This window comes from Physeter macrocephalus, chromosome 3 (genome assembly GCF_002837175.3).
Source record: "Physeter macrocephalus isolate SW-GA chromosome 3, ASM283717v5, whole genome shotgun sequence".
Taxonomy (NCBI): Eukaryota; Metazoa; Chordata; class Mammalia; order Artiodactyla; family Physeteridae; genus Physeter; species Physeter macrocephalus.
Window position 1 is genome coordinate 13,515,053 of NC_041216.1, and position 14,321 is coordinate 13,529,373.

The following is a 14,321-nucleotide window of genomic DNA, read 5'->3' on the forward strand; positions in this document are numbered from 1 at the left end:
GTGGGATCTTCCCGGACCGGGGCACGAACCCGCGTCCCCTGCATCGGCAGGCGGACTCTCAACCACTGCGCCACCAGGGAAGCCCGAAAAATAACTTTTGATGTGTGTGTGTTTGTGTATATTTATACATACCCTCTTCATTTTTGCCAAATCATCGGAAAGTAAGCTGCAGACATTGATGCTTCATGCCTAAGTACTTTAGCATGCATCTCCTCAAAACAAGAACACATTTCCACATAACCACAACACCATTACCACACCTAGGAAAAACCACATTACTGCAGTTCAGCAACATCATCTGGCATAAAGTCCACACTCAAATGACTCCAATTGTCCTAAAAAAAAATCTCAATTATAGCTATTTTATTTTTTAACCTGGGAACCAGTCAAGGTTTATGAATTACATTTGGCATGATTAGTTCTAGGCTATAGCTTTATTGAGGCTTTTTTGTGTGTGTGAAGGTGGGATGATTTCCATCCTTTCACATTCATTTTGAATACCTTGTTGGGTTTGCTGGACTTTGGTTTGCTCTAGTACATTCCTTTTCCCCAGAACCAAGGAAAGGTAGGGTTCTCCTCTGCATATTTGTGTATGTACAGTTACCTCCCTTTGTCTGTAAATCGTAATGTGGCTGCATTTTTCCTTTTGAGTGACTTTTCCCTGGTTCCTTTCTGCCTTGGGAAGGTATGATGGAGCGCACTCACTCTTGAAAAGTCTTTGTTTTAAAGTTCTTCTTCCTTTTCCCTCACCCCAGTTGTATGCCTGACGTTTGAGAATGGGTATGCTCTTGTAGTAACCTTCAAAAGTCTATTGAATGCAGGGGTGATTCAGCTTCATTGCCTACCAATAACTGCTGCTGTAGGTGGGCTGTTTGATTGTGTTCCAAGCTTGCTATAAATCTTGACATTACTTGTTGTCAAGTTTTTCTAAGACTGTAAACATCTGACTAAGCTTGGCAGATTACTTTTCAGTTTTAATTTCTCTGGTATGTATTTTTCTTTTTTGTTTTATAAATTTATTTTATTTTTGGCTGCGTTGGGTCTTTGTTGCTGCGCACGGGCTTTCTCTAGTTGTGGCGAGCGGGGGCTACTCTTCGTTGCAGTGCGCGGGCTTCTCATTGCAGTGGCTTCTCTTGTTGTGGAGCACAGGCTCTAGGGGCATGGGCTTCAGTAGTTGTGGCATGCGGCTCAGTAGTTGTGGCTCGCGGGCTCTAGAGTGCAGGCTCGGTAGTTGTGGCGCATGGGCTTAGTTGCTCTGCGGCATGTGGGATCTTCCCGGACCAGGGTTCGAACCCGTGTCCCCTGCACTGGCAGGCTGATTCCCAACCACTGCACCACCAGGGAAGCCCCTGGTATGTATTTTTCAAGATTTCTTATTTTTTTTTTCCTCTTTGCCCCCTTAAATAACTGATCATCAGTTCTATTAACTTCAAGTGCACTTATTTCTGACCTCTGTCATCATTCCTTACCAGTGCATCTCAAACTGTAATATGATTGAGATCACCTGGGGATCTTGTTGAAATGTTGATTCTGATTCAGTCACACTGAAGTGGGCCCTGCTCTTCTGAATTTCTAACAGACCTTCTTACCCTCTGCCCTTCAGCACCTTCTTCACACCTTGAATACTAAGTACATAAATGTTAGGTGCTATGTTGAATCCATGGACTACACTATGAAATCCTCTGGTTTAATTGTATGTCTTATAATAAAGTCTTCTTTGAAAAACTCATATTATATGGTAATTTAAAAAAATGTTTCCCCTGCTTATTTATCTTTGCATTTCTAGTGTATAGCAGCATGTTCAGCAGGTAGTAGCTGCTATGTAAATGTTTGAATGAATGTGTGTTTTTGTGGTGAGGGAATCAGAATCCTTGATGACGAATGTCAACACCAGGATACCCAGGGCTGGAGAAGAATGATAAAACTTATCTTTAAAACAGTGTTGCTCAAAAAATACAGATTTTGCTGTCATTTGGCCGTACCCAATTCTACTAAGTTCTACTGAGCTGGAATCAGACTTTCCTAGAGTGAACCCCTGGCATTGCTCTCAGATTTCCACTCTGGGTTGAGAACTATTGAGCCATGTAAATTATAACGTGGAGCCAAGTGGACATTTCTTGATAGAGGTGAAAATCAGCTGTGGGGGGAGCTTTATTTGAAGATCTACAGTTCTCCCTCATTAAAAAAAAAAAAAAAAAAAGTCAGGTAGCCAGCCTAATTATTTCCACGTTGAGTTGCTGTACTTTCTCTACATTTGCAAAGGTAAGTAGAGGGTGGGTATTTTTCTTAATGAATGAAGGAGAAAGGCAACATTTTTCTCATGGTCTGTAAACATGTCCCTGGGTGTAGGGTAATTTATTATTTTTCTGATGGAGTGAAAGAAACCACTGAATTAATTTGAGAACCCTGAAACACTATAGCTATTATTCTGTTATTGGTTTACTCATTTATATTTCTTGAACATTTTTTAGAACTGTATGCCAGGTACTGTTCTAGAATGCTGAGTACTGTTCTAGATGAATTATTGGGCATCTCTTAAATCTATAAATTCTTTTAATCTCTTTTATAGTTTTGATTTTGATTCTTCCAGGTTCTTCAGATAGATCCTGAAGTGACAGATGAAGAAATAAAAAAGAGGTTTCGGCAGGTATGATACTATATTCCTGTAATAGGTGAAGTTTGAACCTTTTAAAAATGTATTGAGCACATGATTCTCCTAGGACTTGAGGGTTATTATCAGGGCATTCTATTATGACTTTTGGGCCAAAATTTAATCTTTTTTTTTTTTTTTCCTGCGGTACGCGGGCCTCTCACTGCTGTGGCCTCTCCCGTTGCGGAGCACAGGCTTGGGACGCGCAGGTTCAGTGGCCATGGCTCACGGGCCCAGCCGCCCGTGGCATGTGGGATCTTCCCGGACCGGGGCACGAACCCGTATCCCCTGCATCGGCAGGCGGACTCTCAACCACTGCGCCACTAGGGAAGCCTAATCTTTTTTTTTTTTTTTTTTTAAGGCTATGTAACTCTGGAAAAAAAACTTACAGTGACATACAAATCTTAAATAATTTAATGACCATAGCTTACCTGTGAATAGGATGAATTTTACATCCAAATAGAATCTCTCCAGTTCCTTAATTAAGGGAGAGAAATACGAGATAGAGTAGTAGAGCTTACATGGAGTCATACTTATCAAATCCCCTGGCTTCTAGGAGATTCATAACAGTGTTTTATTTTTAAGTTCATTTAACAGTGTTAAATGATTTTATTTTTAAAGTTCTATTCCTCAATAATTTTATCTTTTGCAAACTTACATGAATACTCAAAAGATACCTGGTTTAATATAGAGTGCTTTCAGAAAGTTCTCTAGGAAAAGAGATCCACAGCCTCTGATTCTTGCCCATTCTAATATTTAATAACTCAAGCTGCAGAGTTTTATAGTAGCCTTTTAAAACACCCTTCCAGTTTTGACAGCTGAGTAACCCCCCAGCCTTTTCTTCTATGAGTTGAATAATCATACTCCCTGTAATGTCTTTGCAAATTGGATTTTCTGTATATTTCATGTCTTTTTTTTTAACTTTCCTCAACTTATATCTTTTATATACTTCATATTTTAATAGGGCCTGACCAGCGCTGAATATAATTCTCAGCTCCTGCATGACAGACTTGTTAATATCCAGTGTTACGCTTGCTTTTTCAATGCAGTCATTGCCTCCACATTGCTGACTCATAATCATCTTCTGATCTGCTATTAAGCCAAGGTGTTTTTATCTTTGCCTACTCAGTCATTTCCCATTATATAACTTTATAGCTTTTTTGCTTCCTGACTTCTTCTCTGCACTTATATTCAGCTTTTTCCCCTTCTTCTAAAATTTCAAGTTTTCTAATGTAATGCATTAGAAATCTTTCCCAATTCAATAAGCAGTCATTCAAATTCATAGTCAAAACTTTTAGACTATTTATGTAGCTATACGAAGAACTCAATAAGAGTTCTTATTTAGTCATTAATAGAGCCTAATAGTTAAGAGTGCGGGTGCTGGAGCTGCATAACTTGAGTTTCTGTCTTGGCTGTACCTCCTGCAAGCAGTGCGAGCTTTGGCAAGTTACTTTCAACCTTCCTGTGCCCTGTTACCTCATTTGTAAAATGCATGTAATGATGGTGGTTGCCCCTGGGGTTTTTATAAGGATTTGAATGAGGCAACACACCTAAAGCACTTAGAGTAGGTCTTGGCCTATGGTATGTCCTCTTCATGTGCTAGCTGTTGCCATTGTGTGTTAGTATGCTGAAGTTCTTTACTGATTATCTCATTTCATCCTTACAACAACCCAGTGAGATATAGGTATACAGTATTGTCCCACTTAGAGAGGAGGAAACTGAGGCAGAGATAGATCAAGTGAATTGCTCAAGGTCTCACAGCTAGCAGGTGATTGAAGTTGAAATTGGAACCCAGGATTTTGGCTCCAGTAATGCTGGATTTAGCAGTAGATCCCTACTTGATGTCATCCCCGAGCACAGCTCTGTTCAAACTGTTTCTGTCTGTCGGTGATAGTAGGTCAGTGGTTCTTAACCCTGGCTGTCTGAAAGGATCGCCTATGGAGGTTTTTGCTTTTTAACTTTTTGTTATAAGAAATTTTTGTTATATTTTAAAAAGAAAGAATAAAGCAATGAAAGCCCATATATTCACCATCTATATGCAACAGTTCCCTTCATTAACTATATATGTATTTTTGGCAGAACTGTAAATTACAGACACTATGATACTTCACCCCTAAGTACTTAAGCAGTTATCCCACCAAAGTAAAAAAAGGACATTTTCTTGCATAACTACTTGTCACACCTAACAAATTAACACTAATTCCTTACTATCATCTGATACCCAGTCTAGTAGAGGTTTAAAAAGTACAAATGCCAGAGACTGATTCAGAAGGTCTCAGGCTGGAAAGTAGACCTCTGTATTCCTAAAAATCTGCACAGGGTTGGAACGCAGCCAGAACTGAGAGCCACTGCTCTATATTAGAAGTTCTTTTAGGAAAGAGATGATATCTCAGAAACATAAAGGACACTTGGTACTTTTTGTTCTTTCCTTCCCCCCTCCCAAATTATCACAACATCTTCATAATGCTAGGCTTACATTTGTTCTCAAATAAATGTTTTCCATCTGTGCAATTACCTGTTGGTACTTGAATTTTATTAAGGACTAACACTTCTGGGCATTTTATGATATTTATTAATTTTTAAAAAATGCTTCTGGCTGGCAGTTTTTGCCCTAATAAGAGCTTTTGGTTGTAAAGAGGCACAGTGCAGGCAAAGAGTTACTAAATGTTCCTCTTATTGACGAAGCTATCTTTTCTCTTATTATAGTTATCCATATTGGTGCATCCTGACAAAAATCAAGATGATGCTGACAGAGCACAAAAGGCTTTTGAAGGTATTTGTATATTTACCTGCTTCTGAGTAACATATTGTCAGTGCTCGGGACTAACTGTTCCTAGTCCTGGATCAAGAAAAGAATGTTACAGTTTTATCTTCTGGTCATGAAGAAGCTGTGGTTTTCAGTAGAAAGGTTGTCATTCAAAGCAGAATGTTGCTGTTTAGAAATAGACCATAACTTTGGTTTGTTAAAACTTTTATGTGCCAACAAAGATTGTTACTGCATAGGATCATTTTTTTCCTTTGAACATAAAAAATAATTGGAAGAATTTGATCACTGAGTTAAATCTAGATGTGGTGTATTTAACCTTGAGCATATATTTAATTTTTTTCCAAGGCTCTCAAGGAAAATCATTGCTGTAGTTGTATGTTTTTTAATTAGTTTAACAACAGTAAATAATTTAACAAAGTAGGGAATGCTTTTAGACGGCACAAGTCCATTTACACTGCCTGAGTATAGTTCAGACTTTGAGAGGGTGTTTGCAGAAACAGTTAATTTCAATGTTTTGCATTAGCTGTGGACAAAGCTTACAAGTTGCTACTGGATCAGGAGCAAAAGAAGAGGGCCCTGGATGTAATTCAGGCAGGAAAAGAATACGTGGAACACACCGTAAGTATTTATAGTGCTGCTGTGTTTACAGGAAGTATTAGTAAGCCTTGGGCACCTTGCCTTGTAGGAGGGTAAATGTTAACATTAACATAGCAATGCCTGACTGGCCTGACTGCTCCTGTGGTCTCCACCACTTTGCTGTGGTGGTCATGAACAGTACGTGCCTGAATCTGGCATTCACTCCTAGAGCTCAGGATAAGTGGCCAGGACGCTGTTCCTACCTCTTTCCCTAGCAGTCCCTTGTTGTGGAAAGAGGGTTTTTCTTGCTCTCTCATCGCAGTACCCCATTCTGAAAGTGGAACAGTGGAGCAGCCATGGTGCTGCTTGACCCTGGACTTTTATTCTTGTCTCTGTGAAAGGGTTGAAACAAGGGCTTGAGAAAGGCTGGCAAGGGGATATGAGTAAATATTTTAAAAAATATAGGACGAGATACATGTCTGTATTAATAATAGGGTTGGGAAGGACTCAATTGAAATAAATTCAGTTTTAGCTGTCTTTATTTTTTTCCATTACCTAAATCTCCTGAGTGGTGGAAAATGTTAAGATAGCTTCCTTGAGGTAAGAAAGGTCTTTGTTTTAAATTTTTACTTGCTAGGGCAAGAATCTTGAGGCTGTTTTATAAGAGCAGTTTCAATTGGGAGTGAATATGGATATGACCTTTTCTTTGAAGAGCTTTGGAATCTGTAGCAACGATATAACCAATAATAGTAATGAGGCCAATTTAGATGAGGGACATGAGTAAAAAGAAGAGACAGACTGCCATAACTGTGTCTTGCTGGTCATGTGTTTGAATTTGAGGGCCAAATTCTGGTAGAAACCAGAAAAGAACCTGACAATTTGTTCCTGAATTATTGTGATAGTTACCCTTCCTCTGTATTTTGCCTGTAAAGGGGCCACCCTCAGGCTTTCTGACCACAGGGTGGCAGTAGGGCCTTTCTGAGCTTGGAAGGCACTTGGCTTTTTGCCGGACTGAATGGTAATTTAACGGAGTAATGTCATTCTTTTGTGAATGGATATATTTATTTTGGGGGGGAATCTCAATGGTGGCCAAAGTGATGAAAACATCAGTTAATGTGTTGTGAAGATCGTTGGTTTAAGGAGGTTTCACAGTAAAAATTATCCAGAATGACGTTGTAGAAATGCCAGAAAACAATCATATTTAATGCTGCAAATTCTGTAGCTTCTTTAAAACTTGACAAATGTGCTTTTTTTTTTTTTGGCTATAAACACATAACCACAAGCCATGAAAGGTAAATGCATAATCTGTTCAATGTATCAGAGGCTCTTTGGATCTGGCCTAGGATCTGATAAGTTGGGGACAACTCCCCAGCTGGTCCCCTTGTGTTGGATTTTAGATGAGGTTAGAGAAAGGACCCCTGGTTCCTAGTTTTCTTTGATTGCGTTGCTGTTTTGGAGGGGAGGGGAGTGGCTCATCTTTTTTCAATGTAAACTTTTTGTTATACCTGTAGAAAAATGCACATATTCTATGTGTGCAGCTTAATGGATATTCTCAAAGTATGAGTGCTCATTTTTTGATGGAAAAAAATTCTTTTTAGGTGAAAGAGCGAAAAAAGCAATTAAAGAAGGAAGGAAAGCCTACAAATGTGGAGGAGGATGATCCTGAGCTGGTAAGTTAAATATGGGAAAAACCACCTCATCTTGTGTGAATGGGTTCACTGATGGGTGGGTTAAAGAGAGGGAAGCTTAAGGAATGTTGCATACATGCTAGAAACATTTTCACTTAAAATATTAAAATGTATATTCATTCTCCCTTTTGAAAGATCCACGTTTTTTTGGACATAGGGCTATGGCCTTTCCTTTGAGGGTTTGTCTGCTCATTGGAGTTCGCAGTTGACTTTATTTTATAAAACACACAGAGCGTTATCCATAGTTTCTGCTTTTAATTTCTTTTGAAGAACATTGAAAACTTAGGTACCTGTGAACCAAAGCAAGAGCAGAGTCCTAGATTGTTTTTTCAGTCTTTTCCAGATGTCTCACCTATATCTAATTCAACAGCGGTTATTTTTAGGGACTTGTGTTTGACTCTTTCTAAAGCATTCCACTTAGTTTTTTTTTTTTTTTTTTTTTTGCGGTACGCGGGCCTCTCACTGCTGTGGCCTCTCCTGTTGTAGAGCACAGGCTCTGAACGCGCAGGCTCAGCGGCCATGGCTCACGGGCCCAGCCGCTCCACGGCATGTGGGATCTTCCCGGACCGGGGCACGAACCCGCATCCCCTGCATCGGCAGGCGGACTCTCAACCACTGCGCCACCAGGGAAGCCCTCCACTTAGTTTTAAAAGAACCAACAAGCTTTTATTTTTATAACCACACTCATCAATTTCTGTGATGTTTAAATCACATAAGTACAGTAGCAATTGCAACTGGGATAGACAGCTTTGGGAGCAACCACAAATGACTCTTGGTAAACAGCTGTCTACAGCCACGGGTACCCATTGTGCTGCAGGTAATAATGTGCTTCCAGGGAAATGGCAAGCATCTGTTTTGTTTGTTTTTTTTTAAAATTTTTATTTGGTTGTGCCAGGTCTTCGTTGCGGTTTGCGGCCTCCTTAGTTGTGGCATGCAGACTCTTAGTTGTGGCATGCATGTGGGATCTAGTTCCCTGACCAGGGATTGAACCTGGGCCCCCTGCATTGGGAGTGTGGATTTTAACCACTGCACCACCAGGGAAGTCCCTGAGCATCTGTTAATCCCATGGGTTCTTCAGTGGAGATTGGTTAAGAGAGAGATTCTACTTATATATTTGTGTCTGATTGCCTCACTAGCCTGAAAAATTTTAAGTCATCTTAATCTTGCCTCAAGTTAGGTCAATAAATAACTTAATCCACATGCTTATTTTAAAAGATTTACGGAGGAGCGGCTGTCTTACTAGGGAAACTTCCTATCAACTTCTTCCATCAGTGGTTTTACTAACAGCAACTGGTCCCCTCTTCTGTTTCGTAACACTGCTTAAGAACTGTTAGGCCATCTTTTCCACTAGCCACTTGTTTGGGGTTTACTCCATTCCAGTATTTTAGTTTTTTTCTCCTCAGCCCTACTTTCCCTTCCCTTTAATTATCCTTTTTAGTCTTTTCTGAAGACCCTCTTATAAATATTCCTTGCTCCTCCTAAGTTGTTAAGAACCTTAACTTTTTTTAGTTGTCTTTTTTTCCTGCTTATAAAGGAACACATGCTAATGATAGAAAATTTGGAAAAAGCAGAAAAATATAAAAAATTAAAATCACCAGAAACTGTCCATCCAGGAGCTTTTAAAAATATTGAAATATTCATTATAGATTCCTTCACCCCTTTGATGTTTGTCCTTATTAGGGGCTGGAGTTTGTCAGCATTGCTTTCTTTGAGCAGTGCCTGGCAGGTAACAGTATTAAAGAGAAGTGACAGTAATTTGGGGATTCCTTTACTTCCCCTTTTTTCCATATGTCACCCTTGCTCCAGTGTCTCTGATTTTAGGATATAAATCGTATGAAATCTGCATGATGGGTTATTTTTTATATTTCTTTGTATATTTAAAATACTTTATATTTGGGGGAAAAAGTTTTAAAGATAAGAGTTTTGTTTTCTATCTAATGCTGTGTTACCTGTTTCTGCCAACGTAAGAGTCAGAATATAAGCTCAGCTGCATACAACTGAGACCCCAAATGACAGTGGTTTGAACAAGTCAGTGACTTTTTTCTCTCCTGTGTAGTAGTCTTTGGGAAGATGGCTGCTGGACTGCGTGTCACTCAAGGACTCAGTGTCCTCCTTTCTGTGGCTCTGCCAACAAGTGTGTTGCCTCCATTCTCACAGTCCAGGATGTGTCATCACCTCACCCATGTACAGACAGCAGGATAGAGGAATAGGGCAGGAGGGATAAGTGTGCTCCCTCTAAGAACACTCCAGAAAGTTGCTACATCACTTTTCCTTATAGCTCATTAGCTAAAACAAGTTACATGGCCGCGCCTAGCTACAGAGAAGCCTGGGAAATACAGGCTTTTGTGCTGGGTGGCCATGTGCTTTAAGATAAGGGAGTGTACAAGAAGGTAGAACACGTCATGGGGTGAGGATAGGGGACAACTAGTAGCTCTGCCACAGTCGGGAGACCCCTGAGACTAGTCTGATAGCGCCTGCATATCTCCAGTACCTCGCTTGGTGCCTTGCTCAGAGGAATTATAAAATATGTGTCAAAAGAAAGAAAGTTATTTTTGGAAGTTCTTTGGAGGAAAGGGCCCTCCAAAATTTCAATGGTTGTGATAAGTGGGTAAAATTTTTTTTTTTTTCTCTTATTGGTGCTTTTTACCAGAGCAAGTCTCCTCTGTATCATCTGAATGGTGAAAGTGGAAAGAACTCATAGGACGATGTGTTATTTATCTCCCAGGAGAGAGCCAGCATCCTGAAGTGGTTCTCTCTGGAGAGTCTTTTTTCCTTGTTGGTCTAATCTGCTTTTGTCCTGGGCTCCATCTAAAAATATTCGATTCAAATTGCTGGTAAAATATTTACTTTGCTTTTCTTCTTAATTTTTTTGTAGTTCAAACAAGCAGTATACAAACAGACCATGAAACTCTTTGCTGAGCTGGAAATTAAAAGGAAAGAGAGAGAAGCCAAAGAGATGCATGAAAGGTATATATTAGTATATTCGTTTAAGCCATGTCTGAATACCTAGATTAACTAGTGGCTGCAGCTTTGGTGAGTATGTAGTGTTGTACAGTGTAATCACTTACAATATATTTATTTCCGGAAAGTATGATTTCCTTTGCTCATCAGAAATCTTGAGGTTAATTTAGTTTATATATTTTGTATTGTTGATTGGTGTTTAGCAATAACTAGGTTTTGCTCGTTGGGGTTGTGTGAAATGGCCTTGTTTTAGGATAGGGTTTTGTCCAGAGATCCTCTTGAACAAGAACCTCTGCTATTGTAGTGGTCACTCTACTGAAGGAAGGTGGCCTGGGTTCTTGAGATGGCAGGGACTGGGCCTGGAGCCTCCGATTAGTGCTGGCTGGGCTTTGACGACCTTGTCTGTCTCTCTCTGTGACAGGGGTATCTGTATCTTGCCCATCTGCATGTTTTAGAATGACATTTGTGCAGTGCTTTGAGCCCTTTCCAGACAGCCATCTTTGGAGAACTCTAGGGAATTTTTTTACTTTATATGCTTGCTTCTGTGGGGAAATGCCTAACTTGTATGGTTAACACAGTCTCCAAGTATCATATAAATCCTACGGCCTGGTTTTCCTCCTAGGAAGCGACAAAGGGAAGAAGAGATTGAAGCTCAAGAAAAAGCCAAACGAGAAAGGGAGTGGCAGAAAAATTTTGAGGTAAGTTTCCAAGGTGGCCAGGGAGTCTTATTCCAGAGTAAGAAAACTTCCCAGCATAGAAGCTTGATTCCTGGGCATTCCCAGGACTGACTGGGGTGGACAGTCAGGGAAATGGCTTATGTGGGGAAGAGCGGGGGCTTAGGGGACTGAGTCCTGGCTCAGCCACCTCTGCGCGCCGTAGCTTGGCAAGGGCATGATAGGCACAGCTGCCAAGTAGGCTCAGGAGCAATGGTTTACACCTCTAATTTAAGGGGTAAACGTGGAGTAGCGCCCTATTTAGAGGTCTGTTAGTAGAAACCGAGGTTCTTGTAACCCTGGTGTCCTGCCTGCAGAGAGACTTAAGGCTTGATTCCTCTTTGACATCCTGGTTATATCGTTCGGGGGCTCAGCCAGTTTCCTGAATTGAGCAACATTTGGTCTTATCTTCTGTAAGATTTAGGACTCAGGGTAGGGATTGGCTAACCAGCGATGATGGCTTTGTTTCTGTCCCACTGAGTGAATGCACAGAGAGAATGAGTAGGCCCCTCGGTAAGGAGGAGGGGTCCCAGTGGTCCTCCCCGCACAGCTGGCCAGGCATTGTGCTGGCTTTACGCCTCCATCCCGGTTTTAAGGGGCAGAAGGAAGGTGCGGGGGAGAGAGCGGCTGTACTGCTGGCAAGCCAGATGGCTTTGAGAAAAGGGTGCAACCTCTGAGCACTGGTGTCTTCGTTTGTGAAATACCAGTGGCACGACACACCGCGGCTTTTTGTGAGGGTTAGAAATAGCGTGCAGTAAGTGTCTAGCCCAGAGGTTCCCAGCAAACGATGGCTTTGTTGTCATGAGTATTATTTGTCTCATCCTCCTTTCCAGCCTGTGGCTTATCCTGCCTTCTAGGGGTGGTATGACCGTTTCCTGGGCCCATGGAAGGGGCAGAAAAGCTCTTGCTCTGTTCTACTCTTGGATTATTCCAGAGGACTGGGCTGGGCCGAGCTGGGCTACAAGGGGGATGGCAGAGCAGGCCCTTCCTCTCCCTAACGGGTTTCCTCACCTCAGACCTCTTCTGTGCTTAGGAAAGTCGAGATGGTCGTGTGGACAGCTGGCGAAACTTCCAAGCAAATACAAAAGGAAAGAAAGAGAAGAAGAACAGGACCTTCCTGAGACCACCAAAAGTAAAAATGGAGCAACGTGAGTGACCACCTGGGGTCACAGCCACAGAACCTTCCCTCACCTGTCTCCCCTCCTGCTTTGAAGGACTCATTCTTTCCTCCCATTTTCACCCCAACATAGAGTAGTATTTGCTTTTTAGTCCATTTTGTTTTCAATACAATTTAATATCGATCAGAGTAATTCTTTTGTACATTGAAATGAGGGGCTCGGTTTAAAAAGAAACCTACCCCTCCCCCTAGACCAACCGGGATCTGGAAGGTGCCACCCTTGGTGCTACCTTCTCTTCCCACAGCCTGTAACTTAATGTTTTGTACTTCACTGAATTGTGATGGTTAGAAACTTCGTGTATAGTTTGTGGAAATCATCCAATTAAACATATTGCTTAAAATGGTGTTGCCATGACTTCAGAGACAAGCCTGGGCCACCTTAGGAAGCCCCTTTCCTTCAGTTGCTTGCTTCTGGATGTGGCATCCTTCGAAGCCCCAGATCAGATGGGAAGGCATTTGACACACAGAGCAGTCACTCGATGCCCTGACTTCCTGTGGTGGTCGGCATGTGCTTTCCCATCTGACTGGCCAATCCGTGTGGCATGAGGCTCCAGGCCACCCAAACCTGTTCACTTTCCAAAGAGCTAGCCATCCTCCCTCCAGTACCATTGTGTCCTAGCCTGTCTGCGTTTGTTAGTGGTAATATTCTGTATGTGTAATAAATTTTTATACCCGAACCACTGGTGTACTGTTGCTCAGGTAGTTTTCCATGGGTGAGTCTCTTGTCGGGCTTGGCTCATCCACAAAATGCTTTGGAGTTGCATGGACCTGGCTTCTGACCCCTTACTTGCTGAACCTTAATTTCTTCATCTGCAAATGGGAGTATAGATCACTGGCAACTTTCAGGGAGGATTAGGTACGGCATATGTAAGGTAGCTACCATAGTGCTTAGTGGGTGTTGCCAGGATTATTTCTGTGCAAAATGAAAATACTGATTATTTTGAGGATTAAATGAAATAATGTATGGAAACATCCTGCTTACAGTATATACTCCAGTGTTGTGCTGGCTGTGAGAGACAGGACCAGCCCTTGGGAGGGACATAAGGTGAAAAATAGAAAGGTGACACCTAAAATGTGAAGACAGGAGAACCTGGGTGACTTGAAGCCAGACTTTTGCATTGTTTTGTAGATGAGTAAAGATGTCCAGTAATCACAATGGTACAATGTCTTGTATCAAGAGATCCTGCAACTTTGACTTGCTTCTCTGTGGGAGGGGACAGAAGCTTGGGTGTCTTACTGTCCTTCCCAGTGCAGCTAAGCGAGTCCAAACTGCAGATGATTAGACCACAGTGGGTGGGTGGGAGGGGTTCTATCTAAAACCTGACCGAGGCAGAGAGAGGGAACTGTTTAGTCACCTGCGGAATGACACCTGTGTGAGGGAATGCTGATCTTCCTGGGCAGGGAGGTGCCGCCCACCTCACTCCAGGGTGTGTGTGTACACACCCACCCCTTCCTTAGAGCTCTGCAAGCTCGTGAGGGCCAGGCCCTGTCTTTGTCCTCCAGGAGGTTGTACCAGTGATCAGCTACTGGTATGCTTAGGCACTCAACAAATATGCTGGCTTTGGGATAAAGTGGTGAACACCACGGGTCCCTGCTGCCGACCGCATCCTACTGGGGCGTGTGGATCGTGAACTGGCGCAAAGAGCATGAGAGGCATGATGTGTCCACCGCTCCGAGGAGGGGGCCTTTGATCCTGTTCTTAGCAGCCAGCGAGTGTTTCCTGGAGGAAGTGACCTTTTCAAAGTCGGATGTTTTCAGCTGCAGGGGATAACTAGCGTAAACAAATGGG

At 41.9% G+C, this 14,321-nt stretch overlaps 1 protein-coding gene across 1 annotated transcript in view; it reads left to right on the plus strand.

Annotated features, from left to right (window-relative positions):
- DNAJC8 (DnaJ heat shock protein family (Hsp40) member C8) overlaps positions 1–13,209 on the plus strand; it is a 23,138-nt gene extending 9,929 nt beyond the window's left edge. Inside the window, exons 3-9 of the mRNA XM_007100900.3 lie at positions 2,591–2,647; positions 5,357–5,423; positions 5,941–6,035; positions 7,592–7,663; positions 10,557–10,648; positions 11,265–11,340; positions 12,389–13,209. Of these exons, the coding sequence (XP_007100962.1) occupies positions 2,591–2,647; positions 5,357–5,423; positions 5,941–6,035; positions 7,592–7,663; positions 10,557–10,648; positions 11,265–11,340; positions 12,389–12,511 (582 nt within the window). The 3' untranslated portion in view covers positions 12,512–13,209. The remainder of the gene's footprint in view (positions 1–2,590; positions 2,648–5,356; positions 5,424–5,940; positions 6,036–7,591; positions 7,664–10,556; positions 10,649–11,264; positions 11,341–12,388) is intronic.
- The last annotated feature ends 1,112 nt before the right edge of the window (positions 13,210–14,321 follow it).